This window comes from Rana temporaria, chromosome 7 (genome assembly GCF_905171775.1).
Source record: "Rana temporaria chromosome 7, aRanTem1.1, whole genome shotgun sequence".
NCBI classification, from domain to species: Eukaryota; Metazoa; Chordata; class Amphibia; order Anura; family Ranidae; genus Rana; species Rana temporaria.
The window spans coordinates 91,170,762-91,185,853 of NC_053495.1; the positions used below are offsets into that span (position 1 = coordinate 91,170,762).

A 15,092-nucleotide genomic window follows, 5' to 3' on the forward strand; every position below is an offset into this window, starting at 1 on the left:
CGGAGGAAACCTACACAGACACAAGGAGCGACAATGCAAGCTCCATGCAGATTGGTGTCAGTGTCCGGAATCAAATCAATGACTCTCTTGCTGCCAAGTAATGGGAGTTAACCACTACACCACTGCGTGCATAAAACCATCTCTGAAACAGAAGCCCTGAATAACCAGGGCGCAGCATTCAATGAAGCATCACAGACCTATACAAGGCCCTGGACCAGCAGGTCCGCTAGCCTAATAACTTTGGGAGAGAGTCGGTGCTCCTCCACTGTCTGGTGCAAAATGCTCACTCCGTGAGTGACCGAGACCCCAGAGTAGTGGCTACAATAGGCCGCAAGTCAGACCCCAGCATGGTAAACATGGAAAGGGCCAGTGCTTCGGATCTTCTAACAGTCAGATCCATACAAGCGGAGACTCCTGCAATAGGGAGAGTTGTCACCTATACATGACACCCGGAGGGTCCACCACCAGAGAAGAAGCCCACCTCTTGAAAGGGCTCTCCTCAAAAGGGGCACTGAACCGCCAGGCGGTGAGGGACTACAAAAGCCCTCAGCGGCTTTTCTCATTCCGCATCTTAGAAATCATCAAAGAAGGGCACAGAAAGAAAAAACCTACACAGAGCAGTCCGATTTGTGTGATCCAAAAAAGGCCGAGCCCTTGGCAGAAACCCAGCTGCACTAACCAGCTTAAGAGAGTCCCTTACAGCAGTGAGAAGCGCACCCATAAATGCCTTATCCTGCACCGACCCAGGCACCTGGTCCGTGGCTTCATAACAGAGCATTCCCCAGGGGATAACGGGGGGAGGGGGCACTCTTTTAACCCCCGCCCATCCGCAGTCCGCCCCCACCCTGGCACAAAAGTTCCCAGGGCTAACAATCAAGCCTCTGTGGGAATCCCAGCTGCCAACACCTGCTGCTACCACCAGCATGTTGGGGACGGATCAGATACTGACTCCAAATATTAAAGACATTTGCATAGTGTGTATGTAATAGATGTAAGTGTATGCACATCCAAAACAGAGAGATGACCGATTGCATGATGCCAATTCCTTCACTGCAAACGGAAGAGTCTGAAAAAAGACCTTCGCCATCGAGGAGTCCGGGTCAACCCCAGGTACTCCAAACGCTGAGTCGGGACCAGGACCGACTCCAAAATGTATAACACCCACCTGAATTCTCGGAGGGTCTGAATGGCTACAGACACATTCAGAAGAAAGTCGACTAAGTAGCCCACAATGAATAGAATGCAATATAAAAGCCGTCTAGACTCTAGGCTTTCTTTTTAATTAATCATCTATAAGAAAAGGTAACTACAGTAGGTGAACGCGATATTGTGTCAATCTCGCTCCCTGTCTCGGCGAGATTGACCACCTTACGAGCCCCATCGCGGGAGCCAGCGCCGAGCTGGCTTGCCGCGATGGAGACAGAGCCATCATAGAAGCGACGGGAGATCCGACTTGGATTCCCGCCAATTCTACACGTGTGCGGCGTTTGTTATGAATCCTGAGGGGGAAGTCCCCGCCGGATTTTAAATAAAAATCCGGCATGGGTTCCCCCCTCAGGAGCATACCGGGCCCTTAGGATGTTGACACGTCGCCTTTCCTCGCTGCAATGACAAGTGCGTGGCTTGCATCGGATTTATATAGACCTCACAATCCCATCATGCTCTGGTACCTACCCATGTGATACCTACCCATGTGGGTAGGTATCACATGGGTAGGTACCAGAGCATGATGGGATTGTGAGGTCTATATAAATCCGATGCAAGCCACGCACTTGTCATTGCAGCGAGGAAAGGCGACGTGTCAACATCGGGAGAAGGAGAGAAGTGAAGAACATGACGTCACAGCACGAAAGAAGAACTCACAGCACGGAAGGAGAAGACATACAGCACGGAAGAAGGCACCGGACAGCGAGAGGAAGAACCGGGGTGCGCCGAGTCAACAGCGGAGAGCGGCGAACATAGGAGACCCCCGGAGAGTTGAGAAGACCCCCCGGATAGCGGAGAAGACCCGTCGGGATAGCGGAAGAAGCCCCCCCGCCGAAGACGCCGGAGGAAACCCGCCGGGGGGTGGGGGCTTTTTTAAAAAGCGACCCCCCCCGGCGGTGGAAGAGAACCAGACGGCGGCCCCCACCCACCCGAAGACGTCAAAGAAGAAGCCCCCCCTGGTAAACAGAGCTAATAAAGAAGACAGGGGGGGCCTCCGGAGCAGAAAAATAAATTATTTTAAAAACCCTTGTGTGGTGTGTTTATTAACTTTGACATTTTTCCTACAGGTGAATGGTTAGGGGTACAATGTACCCCATATCCATTCACTTAGGGTGGGGGGGCCGGTATCTGGGGGCCCCCTTATTAAAGGGGGCTCCCAGATTCCGATAAGCCTCCCGCCCGCATACCCCGACAACCAACGGCCAGGGTTGTCGGGAAGGGGCCCTGTCCTCATCAACATGGGGACAGGGTGCTCTGAGGTGGGGGGGCCGCAGTGCGCCCCCCTGCCCCAGAGCACCCAACCCCCCCATGTTGAGGGCATGCAGCCTGGTACGGCTCAGGAGGGGGGGGGGGGGCGCTCGCTCGTCCCCACTCCCTTCCTGGCCGGCCGGGTAGCGTGCTTTGGATACGGGTCTGGTATGGATTGTAGGGGGACCCCCTACGCCGTTTTTTTCGGCGTAGGGGGGCTCTCCTTACAACCCATAACAGACCTAAGGGCCCGGTATGCGCCTGAGGGGGGAACCCATGCCGGATTTTTATTTAAAATCCGGCGGGGACTTCCCCCTCAGGATTCATAACAAACGCCGCACACGTGTAGAATTGGCGGGAATCCAAGTCGGATCTCCCGTCGCTTCTATGACGCGCTTGCTGGGATGTGCTGTCACTATTCCAGTGAGTGCGAGATCTCGGCACCATGTCGCCGAGAATCAGCGCGATGCTGTCGTGCTAAAAACACAATATCACAAACACCTACTGTAAAACCCTTAAATTAAGACCAGATTTTCGCGGCAATAACTCATTTTTCATCTTTCTGCAGGCACTTCCAGGCTGTCAATGAAAACGATCGAGTAGCTGTACAGCCAACAAAATGCTTTCATCAGAAATTGCTGAAGTGTCTAGTTCAATTTATGGTCAACAAACCTAATATTCCAATATGTCTTGGGAGACCTTAAACTACTCAACTTATATTAAACAGCAGCTGGGTCACCCCTTCATTTGCTAGATTCCTATCGGAAATGGGTTTAAAGGATATATGTAGATCTCATCCTACTGGACATCATTTTCCATTCAAACCCATCTCTCGCTCCGTCTAGAACTCATTTGGCACAGGGAATGATCAGGCCAGAGTGACTGATGTACATTATGCCACTAAAAGGTTATTGGATCATACTGCACACTGATTTTCCTTTTTTTTTCTTACAAAGTCTTTTTATTGAGCAATAGAAGGGAAAATACATACATTAGGCCATCGTGACAAATGTCAAATGCATTGTACAGTATCCCTTAACAGTATCATACAGCAACATTTCTCAATAATGCATGTAAAAACATGAGACACTATAATGAGTACCAATAACATTTGGTGGTAGTTGGGTGATGACATACCTTGTCGTTTAGGGCCCCATCCCCACCCAGGGCGCCCCCTCTCTCTGGGTCAACAAAAATCACAAGGGAAATAAAAGTATACTGTGACTGGTAAACAGAGGTTTCAGAGGCCTAGAGCCATCTGTCCCAATTTTTTTTTATATATTTGGAGGTGCACCATCTATGAGAATATATAAGTTTCTTGTAAGGTAAAACAGCATTAACTTCCGCTATCCAATGTGAAATATTTGGAGGCCTGGGTCTCATCTATACTCTGGCTATGACTTTCTGTGCAGAAAAAGTGTCTCATGTAGGAATAGCTTGGTAAATTTATTAAACTCTGGGTCCGAAAAGATTCACAGGAGACAAGGTTTAGGCTTAAGCGTTATAGGGGAGCCCATCGTGTCATGCAGGAATCTCACCACTTGCATCCAGAACATCTGTATTTTGGGACATTTCCACAGTAGGTGAAAAATGTGCCCACCTCTTGAGAGCACATAGGGCAAAGATTGGGATGGCTGTTCTTATATTGTGAAATATGCTCTGTGTGTTATGAATATTTGAGTTGAGCTAAGCGATCGGACAAATTGGGAGAAACCAATTTACATGCGTCAAGGGCATCACTCCATTCGTCATCTTCAATGGGGCCTACCTCACCCTCCCACCTAGACTTCAAGGCGTACACCACCACTGTCACCAAGAGAAGCGTTCGCATAGTATAAAATTGAGAGATTAGCTACTTAGGATCAGGGTACTTTATTGCTCCCATTAGAAGATTATTGCCCAAAGAGGTCATCTAGGGGCAATTGTGTACGAAAGGCATGGCAAAGCTGTATGTATCTAAAAAACTTCCGGTTAGGCAACGCAAATTCAGACTTCAGACAATCAAAGGACTTTAGCTTTTCATTATTGGTAATGTGGGACAGATAGATCACTCCCCTGGAGCGCCACACCCCACTGTCCAGGATTAGGTTGAATTCAGGAAGGGCAGCATTGTGCCACAGGGAGGTCAGGGAAGGTATATGTAATTTGTCCAAGGCCATCGTCCACACTTTCTTAAATTAAAATCAGGTAGGGCCATTCCGGCAAGATCAGTGGGGTTTTTAAGTTTGTGCCACGGAAGTTTATGCCTAGTGTTACCCCAGACAAATGGCTTGAGTAGAGCTTCCATTAGTTTTAAATGCCTAAGCACCAGATACACTGGTGAGTGCCAGAGTATATACAAAATCTTTGGCAGCAAAACCATCTTTATGGAGGTTTATGCGGCCCATAACGCCCAATGGGATGCGGGCATCTTTTGTCGGAGCATATCGTACAGCGGTGTTATATTGAGCGAGACATAATCCGCCGGGTCTCGAGTGGTCCTAATTCCTAGGTACTTAATAGTATCCCTCTGTAGGGGGAGCATGGCTCTATCTCTGGGTGGCGGGAAACTGTCTAAAGGGAGTATCTTGGATTTGTCCCAATTCAATTTGAAGGCCAGAAAAAGCGCCAAAGCGTTCTATTAAGTCCAGAGCCAATGGTAGTGAGTTGCCCGAGTCATCTAGATACAAAAGGTTATCATCAGCATACGTGCAAATTTTTTCCATGACCTCACCCCTATGCAGTTCCACTATTCCCGGGTGAACTCGAACCGCTATGGCAAATGGTTCTGCCGCCAGTGCATATAGCAGTGGTGACAGAGGACACCCCTGTCTAGTACCCCTGGAGATAGAAAATTGTTCTGAGGGCCAGCCATTGGCCAGAACCCTTGCCACCGGGCCCTGATAAAGAAGCTGAACCCATTTTATAAATTTGGGTTGGGACCCAGACTTGCACAGGCAGGACCATAGATATCGCCACTCGACTGTCGAATGCCTCAGCAGTATCCAAGGCCATGATCACCCTGGATTGTCATGGACAGTTTGGCCCGCCTGGTCTCCATGTATCAGCGACAGAATAACTTTATTAAGGCGGATGGCAAGCACCTTTGCAAGTATCTTGAAATCCACCTGGAGTAATGAGATGTTTGCGATAGGATTCCGGGAAATGTGGGTCTTTGCCAGGTTTGGGAATTAATTCTATTGTAGCCTCCCTCATGGAGGTTGGCAGATCAGCGGTTTCAAATATAGAGTTGTAGAGAGCGAGCAATCTAGGGACAAGGAGGTCTAAGTATGTGGAGTAAAACTCCACAGGGAGACCATCAGAACCTAGGGCTTTAGAATTAGGTTATTCAGATATGGCTTTATAGATCTCATTCCACGTTAGTGGCACCTCTAACTCTTCATTCTGCTCTGCAGCCAACTGAGGGATTTGTAACTCTGCCAGAAAGGATTCCATTAAGGAGGTCATCTGAAGCAGTAGCTGCATATAGGGAGGTAAAGAACGCCTGAAACATTGTCTTAAGTCAAGCAGGTTCGGTCTCTCCTCTCCTCACAATGTACAAGGTAGGCCAATAACTTTCCCACCCTTTCTCCGTGCTCAAAGACCTCTGTCTTAAGAAAAATAGTTTTCTCTTGGATTTTCCATAGTGCAGCTGATCTAATGTCCTTGAACATAGTTTGAGGCCACCAGCTTTTTCTGCAGTGGGGTAGTCAAATTCCTGCTTTGCTGTCAACAAGTTTGCCGTCGCCGTGTCCATGGCCACTGCAGAGGTTTGTTTCAGTCTGTTAATACGGGCAGTCAGGGTCATGCGTGCATGTTTTTTAAACGCCTCCCAGACTATGTGTGGCTGTGCATAGTCCTCGTTAGTCACAAAAAATTGCTCCCAGTCGGTCGCAAGGTCGTCATCCTCTGGCAACAGGGATAATCAGAAGGGGTTCAATCGCCATGAAGGCCGTGGGCGGGCATGTGGTAGGGAGAGTGTAGCCCAGTAGGGGCAGTGGTCAGAGAGCGATCTGGGAGAGAAGACCACATCTGTCAGCCTGGGGAGAAGTGATCTAGAGGAGTATAAAATCTATTCGGGACATAGAATGACGAGACAAGGAGAAACAGGAGTAGGCCCGTACCATGGGGTACCAGAATCTCCACGTGCCTACCAAATTAAAGTAGTTGAGAAGGCGTGCAAATTGTGTTGGGTGGGTACCAGAGAGGACGAAGGCTCCGTCATTCTATCAAGGGTTGTGTCCAAGACATTATTAAAGTCACCCAGCCATATCGCTGGCACGGCAGGGTGCAGTGCCATAAAATTAAGGCCCTCGTTCAAAACAGAGAATTGGAATGGTGGTGGTACATAAAATGCAAGCAAGAGTATCACATTGCCATATAATTTAACTTTCAAAAAACATATCTACCCATCGGGTCAATCACTGAATCCTGGAGCTCAAAGTGCATAGTTTTAGCAATTAACCGGGAGACCCCCCCTGGAGTGTGGGGTGTGAACAGAGTGGTAGGCCCACCCTATCCAGGGACGTTTGAGAGCCCTCAGCACCGGGCCCTCGGCATGTGTTTCCACCAGGGCCACCACATCCGCCCTTAGATTTTTAAGTTGTTCAAACAAGGTGGACCTTTTTATCAGGTCTCTCACTCCTCACATTCCACGTAAGAAATTTTAGTGTGGCCATGGGAAGAGATAAATATAAGGGGAGACTCCAGGATTCCGATCCCCCCCCCCCCCCCCCGAGGAGCCAACATGGTAGGCGACGGCCCCCAGCAGGGGACGGTACCCAGCAGCACAACTAGAACAACAGTGTACCAAATGAAGTAGGTTTGTGAGTAAATAAAAAGACTGTCTCTGAACATTGTAAACTCCATACACCCCCCCCCCCCCCCCCCCACCTGTCCCCAATTTGTGCGGGCATTCACCCTTAACTACCAACAGGGCATAAACAGCAACCAACCTGTGAATGGAATACAAAGGATTAGCAGAATTTTTGCATAGGCCATATAGGCCAGTATATACCACTCTTTATCCCCATCAGGGGTACAGCTCAGCACAGCAACAAGCAGTGCGTTCCAACACAGGTTGCAGAGTTTAGAGAATGGGGCGAAACTTCGCTGTGTAACGTGACACATTGCAGGACTGTGCTCACTTTCCAAATTGAGCTTACTAGTACTCTGCCGGGTATAGCCAACAAGGGACATTTAGGAGTAGTCTGACCCTATGACAGGTGTCAATGGCATCTTATGTTCTAGATGAGGTGTGTATCAGGAGGGCAGTTGTAATAGATTTGCCATCACATAGGACTCCAGGTACATCTACATATGCAGTAGGACTGCACCCAGGCAAATTATTAGAGAGGTCCGGAGCATAAGCAAAGAAGAGTTACATCTGGTTCAACACTTCTAGTTTAGGGGACACCGGTATCAGTGAGCAATGTCATTATGCAATCTGGGGCCCCCTAGCCAGACAGAAGGCTATAAGGATCAACAAAACAGAGTGCACTTGAAAAAGGCATGTTGAAAGGGGGGGGGGGGGGGGGGGGATAGCTGATATAGTAACATGCACACAGGTGCACAGCTCCATGACTCCAGGTTGAGGGGCAACAAAAACAGTGAGCAATGTCTCTATGCAGTCAGATGTCCCCTCCCTGAGCAAGGGGCGATCGGGATTGTCAGAAAGGAGAGTGCATGTAAAGTAGGTTGAGGGAGACGAGAGCGTGCAAATGTACTAATCTGTGTGCATACCGCTGCTCAAGCCACGCAATGGCTGCCTCAGTGTCATCGAAGAAATGTGCTCGGTCATCCCCCTCCACACGCAGGCGAGCTGGAAACAGCATGGCATACTTCACAGTCTTGATCCTCATTTTCCAGCAGGACATGGCACCTGCCCACACTGCCAAAAGCATCAAAACCTGCTTCAATGACCGTGGGATTACTGTGCTTGATTGGCCAGCAAACTCACCTGACCTAAACCCCATAGAGAATCTATGGGGCATTGCCAAGAGAAAGATGAGAGACTTGAGACCGAACATTGTAGAAGAGCTGAAGGCTGCTATTGAAGCATACTGGTCTTCCATAACACCTCAGCAGTGCCACAAGCTGATAGCTTCCATGCCACGCCGCATTGAGGCAGAAATTGCTGCAAAAGTGGCCCAAACCAAGTACTGAGTATATATGCAATCGTATACTTTTCAGAGGTCCAATATTGTTCTATATACAATCCTTGTTTTATCGATTGCATGCAATATTCAAATTTTCTGAGATTGTGGATTTGGGGTTTTCATGAGCTGCATTTGCACGATACTCAAATTTTTCGAGTTTCACCTGTATGTTTTGAATTTACTGTATGTCCCCTACGTGGGCAAAACAAGTTTATCCACTGTATTGTTTAGTTGTTTTTGTTGTACCTGTTTTTGTACATGAAAACTTTAACAGATAAAAAAAAAAAAGCAGCTGAATTAGCCTATGTCAATGATTGCAGTCCAGGGAACCAAAATTGTGGGCCGCTTCTCCCCCCTCTCCTAGTACAGTGGTTCTCAACCCTGTCCTCAAGTACCTCCAACAGGCCATGTTTGCAGGCTTTTTATCTTGCACAGGTGCTTCAAATCAGAGTCAATGGCTTGGTATTTTGGACAGCTATTTTATCTATCTTTAGAGAAATTCCCAAAACATGGCCTGTTGGGGGTGGTACTTGGAGGACAGGGTTGAGAACCACTGTGTCCTAGTACACAATTCTCCTACCCCCAAATCCACATACTTGAGAGGACTGGCATCTTTCCCATCCAGTGTAAATCTTATTCCCCTGCCATCACGACTCCCACCCCCTTCACCTGTACAAAGGCGACTGTAAAAAAAATTTAATTCCCTCCTCAAAATTTCCCACAGACAGACATCGGATACATCACAGGCAGGAGAAGTTATTCCTCTCAGGTACCTCCCTGTGGTCTGTTGTGAGACAGGGTACAGCAGAGGAGGAGCTTAGTGGAAGCTTTTTTGGCTCTGCTACACAGGCAGCAGTCGGCCTGGAGCGATGACGTAGGTGCCGGTAATGCCTGGATGGATGGCGGCGCACCCCTACCACTTTCCTGTACATTGCAGCCGGACGACGACGACCTCTCAATGCGGCAAAATCTCTGCCTATGCCCTCCCTCTCCCCCCTCCGTCCACAGTGCAAATGTGGACGATAAATTGAATGGCCATGGATGTAAAAAAAACTAACATCCATCCCATTTGGCTCCAATTCAGCAGGGGATCCGCTCATGGATCTCCCGCTAAACAGATCAAAGCAGCTCTGTGTGAAACAGCCCCAACTGATAGTACCAAAGCTTTGCCTGATCAAAATTGCTTGGCATTTGGACAAAGGGGGTCAGGAAAAGCTATTGCAGGTATGAAAATTAATTACTCCAATCTACAGCAAGAATGTTTTCTGAAAAGTTCAATGCTTTCTACAAGATAAAGCTCCAAAATTATAAAAACTACACAATTTCTCTTATTAGGCCAGCACAGGGAGATGTCATGAATAGCCAAATTCTGAGACCCCTTGAATTTCACAATACTTACACAAGTACCAAAATCATTTTCCTTACCGGTGTCACGTAGGTCTCTTGCCTTGGCCCTTGCTTGTGTGGTTTTGGCAGAATCAGTGGAATGTGGATTGTCTTCATTGGTGAACAGCATAATGCGCTTGTGACTCAGTTTCAACTTAACATTGCTAAAGAGGTTTGAGCATTGCCAGAGAGCTTCTCCTAGGGAATAATCCATTGAGTGACCTATGGTGTCAGAGAAAAAAGATCTTCCTTTTTCTTCTCTGTACTTATCTAGATCCAGAACGCGCTTCGCTCCTATTCATGAGACAAAGACAATGGTCAATGAGGAATTCAAAATACCATTGTTCTGGGTAACTACACACTTCTGCTAACATTAAGAGGATATATGCATACACCAGTTAGAGCAAAACTTCAGAGTCATCAAAACAAATGAAAAAAATTGTTATGTTGTTATGATGGAGAACAAATAGGGTAACTATACAGATTATCCCTACTATCTGGGCTAAAACAATGTGTACATAAAGTTAAAACTAAAACTATGGTGCATTTTCAATATGTACACACTAGTTGATATTACGTTTACCAAAACATACTTATTAAAATAACTCATATTTATACATTTGGTGAACTTGGTCTTTAATTCAAACAAAGCCCTGGGGCCCTGATGGCTTCAGCCCTTTTATAAAAAAAAATAGGATTTATTGCACTCGCCGTATAATCCTTTTCTCTGTCGTCCATGGACGGACACAGCTCCCTAAATCTTGACAAGTGGGTTATGTTCCTGTTCACAGGAGAGGACTAGGCAGAAACATGTTCGATAATTAAATACATGTTACTTTAACAGAGTTGAACAGCCCCGCCCAGGGGGCGGTCCCTCCAGACATAACCCTCCTCCCTGCAGTATGCAGCCTCAGTTCCTAACAAGCAGTACAAACCTAAAAAGGAGGGGTAGGTGCTGTGTCCGTTGATGGACTACAAAGAAAAGGATTTTACGGCGAGTACAAAAAAAATCCTATTTTCTCTTATCGTCCATGGACGGACACAGCTCCTTAAATCTTGACAAGTGGGACATTCCAAGCAGTGTCAAAAACAAGGGGTGGGAACAGTATCAGTAAACCAATTTAACTTCACCCCAATCAAGCAGAGCTCCTCAACAGAGGAGTTGAAACTTTAACCAGCTGCCTGCAAAACCTTGCGGCCGAAGGAAGCATCAGAAGATGCACCCACATTAACCTTGTAAAATTCGGAAAAAAGTGTGAACGGACGACCAAGTCACCACCTTGCACCCCTGTGAGACAGATGCTTGATGTCGGAAAACCCAGGAAAACACCAATTGCCCTGGTTGAAAGTGCCGTGACCGGAAAGGGGGCGCCCGCCTTCTAAGAGCATAGGCCTGTATGACGGTCTGCCTGATCCACCGAGAAATGGTGGCCGACGCCAGGCCTTTAGTGGACCAGACACCGACACAAAAAGTGCGTTAGATCTCTGAAAACGGAGCCGTAGGAGACCAGTACACTCGCAAAGCGCGTACCACGCCTAAAGTATGAAGCGCAACCTACTTAGGATGTGCCGGCCAAGGACATAAGGATGGACGAACAACGTCCTCATTCAGGTGAAAGGCCAAAACCACCTTCGGAAGAAGGGAAGGTCGCGGGCGCACCACCGCCCTATCCTTATGAAGGAACAAGTATGGCGACTTGCAAGACAAAGCCGCCAACTCAGAAAGCATTTTAACAGGCCACCAAAAAAAGGCCACCCTTTGAGATAGTGTCAAGAGAGGAATCCCTCTGATGTTTTCAAAAGGAAAGTTCCTGAAGAACCGAGAGCACCAAAGGCAAAACTCATGGGGGAAGAGGTGGGTCGAGAGGAGGGAAGTTATGACGAAACCCCTTGCACAAAAAGGTACCCACCAGAGAATGGCCCGCAAAAGGCCACTGAAAAAACACATCCAGGGCTGAAATCCACGCCCTAACGGTGCCTAAGGCAATTTTTAGATCCACTCCAAGCTGTAAAAACAGCGGGACCCTGTACACCGAGGACATCACCCCATCTTTTCGCACAAAGATGTAGGCCTTTCAGGTGTGATAGTAGATCCTCCTGGAAGAAGACTACCGTGCCCTCAGCATGGTTGAGATGACCGAGTCGGCCAGACCCTGGTCTTTTAAAACCTGGCTTCCAATAGCCATGCTGTGAAAGCCAGCGACTGTACAACATGATGAAGTATGGGACCTTGAGACAGAAGGAGCTCCCGCATTGGCAACCGCCAGGGTGCATCCGCCACCAGGTGCCCGAGATCGGCGTACCAAGGACGCTGAGGCCAATCTGGAGCAATTAGAATCATCGTGATCCCCTCGGTCTCCACACTGTGGAGCAGCTGAGGAAGCAATTAGAATGGAGGAAAGGCATAAAAGTAGCCGATACTGACCCCACAGGGCCACCAACGCGTCTGACGCGACTATACAGGGATCACTAGACCTGGCCATGAACTTTGACACCTTGCGGTTGAGACAAGCGGCAAGGAGATCCATGCCCTGTGAGCCACACCTCCTGCAAGGGAGTTGAAACACCTCCGAGACCTAAGCCACAGCCGTGGCGTTGTCCGGCGAAATCCTGATCGGGCGACCTTGCAACCTCCGAGACCACGAGGAAAGGCATAGCCTGATCGCCCAGCGTTCTAGGACATTGATCAGTAGACAGGATTCCGCAGGAGTCCAGCAATCCTGGGCCGAATGAACCCCCCAGATGCCCCCCCAACCCGTGAGGCTGACGTCCGTCGTAATCACCGTCCACTGGAAGGGAAGAAATGACTTCCTGGACCGAAGAGTCTGGGATCTCAGCCACCAATTCAGAGAGAGTCTGACCAGGTGGCTGACCTGAATCGGACAATCCAGAGACAAAGGAGATTTGTACCACTTGGACAGTATCTCCCTCTGCAAAACACGTGTGGAACTGGGCATACAAAGGAGTCTACCAAAAGGCCCAGGACTCTCATGCAAAAACGGAGAGATGACCGATTGCGTGATGCCAACAGCCTCACTGCAGACTGAACAGTCTGCAATTTCTCCTGGGGAAGAAAGACCAGAATCAACCCTAGGTACTCCAAACACTGAGTCGGAACCAGGGCCGACTTCTAAACGTTTAACACCCACCCAAAATCTTGGAGGGTCTGACTGGCTATATACACATCCTCCTCTAATTCTGAGCCCGAAGCTGCTCTCAGAAGAAAGATGTCTAAGTAGCCCACGATGGCAAAGCCTCGCTGTCCCAGCAAAGCTAGGATCTGTGCGAGCACCTCGGTGAAAAAACTCTTTGTGCTGATGCTAGACCAAAAAGAAGGGCCACAACTGACGGTGGTCCTCCCCTATTACGAAGCGCAGAAACCTCTGATGACTTCCCCAAAATTGTGACATGCAATTATGCGTCCTTGAAGTCCAAGGACGCCAGAAAGTCCCCCGGATGGAGCGCAGCTACCACCGAACAAATGGATTCCCTGCGTAACTACCTAACTCTCACAAAGGCATTTAGGGCCTTCCAGACCGAAATCTGGTTTGAATAGATTCCCTGAAACCTCTCGTCCTGTGGGACAGGTAAAATTACCCCGCAGCTTAGCAAGTCCTACACTGCCTCAGCAGGGCAGACCGACAAGCCGGAAGGAGAGAGACATGAGGGAAAGAATCTGTTCGGTGGACAAGAAAGAACCCCATCTAGTACTCCGAAGAGACCACCTCGGAGACCCACTGGTCGGAGAGCAGGGAGGTTCACCGAGCCGTGAACCTGCAAAGCCGTCCCCCCATCCATGAGACGGGCAGGGGAAGGCTACATACATTGGCGGGTTTGGGTGCCGGCAGTTCGGCTACGCACCCAGGGACGTTCCCGTCCCCCAGCTAAGCCTTTGTTGGCCTGGGAGGGTTTACCCATGGGCCCGGAAAAATACCGCTTCTGAGCGGGGAATGAAGGACCCGGCACACGGCGCAGCTTCTTTCCCCTGGTGGACTGAGGGAGGAGAGTACCCTTACCCCCAGTGACATCCTTGATAATGTCATCCAACGAGGTAACAAAAAACCTCCCACCCCTGAAGGGTAAATCAGCCAGGGCTTTTTTGGATGCTTGGTTAGCAGACCAGCATTTCAGCCAAATCAGGCGGCTCAAAACCACCGCCGAAACAGAGGCTCTGGACATCAAGGATGCAGGATCCTGTGTAGCAACACAGACATATACAAGGCCCTGGACCAACTGGTTGGCCAGTCTAACAAATTAGGGAGGGAGCTGGTGCTCCTCCACAGTCTGGTCAGTAAGTGTCAGAGACACCAAGGTTGCAGCCACAACAGGCCGCAATGCAGACCCCAGCATGGTAAACATGGAGCGGGACAGCGCCTCGGACCTCCTATTAGTAAGGTCCTTGAATGCAGGGGTCCCTTCTATAGGGAGAGCCGTCACCCCCTTTTTAATCAGGCACCACTAACTGAGGAGAAGCCTATTTTTTTTTCTCCTCAAAAGGGCAACCGAAACCGCAGGCGCTAAGGAACTACAAGGACTTCTGCGGCCTTTTCCATTCCTTATTAATGAACTAGTCAAAAGATAATATAAAGAAAAACGTTCACAGTGCGGTCCGATTTGTACGCACAAAAAAGACCGAGCCCTCAGAGAAAACCTCCGCTGCACAAGACAGCATAAGAGAGTTCCATACAGCGCACTGACAAGTGCTCTGCACACGTCTTTGGAATGTGGGAGGAGTTTCCCCAGAAAACCCACGCAGACACAGGGAGAGAGCATGCAATCTCCAGGCAGTTTGGTGTCGGAGTCCGGTTTCGACGAAGTGACTCTCTTGCCGCCAGGTGAGGGAGTTAACCACTACACCACCGTGTTGCCCATACCAACCCAAGTAAGGAGTCCTCCTCACAAGGAAGGTTCTGATCCACTTACACAGACAACACAGATTCAGAACCAGGGGCATGACAGCCAGGTCCTAGTCTGTGACAGAGCAGTCCCCAGGGGATGGTGGGGGGAGGGGGCACTTTTTAACACCCTGCACGCCGCTCCAACAAAGTGTCCATGAACCGCAGGTGCAGAAGCCCCAGCAGCCACCTCTGGCATGTTTTGGGAGGAAGAACCAAA

General features: G+C 49.0%; 1 protein-coding gene across 2 annotated transcripts in view; it reads right to left on the reverse strand.

Moving 5' to 3' along the window:
* Positions 1-15,092, reverse strand: part of XRCC6 (X-ray repair cross complementing 6) — a 247,393-nt gene that overhangs the window by 138,534 nt on the left and 93,767 nt on the right. For both annotated transcript variants that reach the window (XM_040359639.1, XM_040359638.1), the window contains exon 5: positions 10,017-10,271. In XM_040359639.1, coding sequence (XP_040215573.1) covers positions 10,017-10,271 — 255 coding nt within the window. The remainder of the gene's footprint in view (positions 1-10,016; positions 10,272-15,092) is intronic.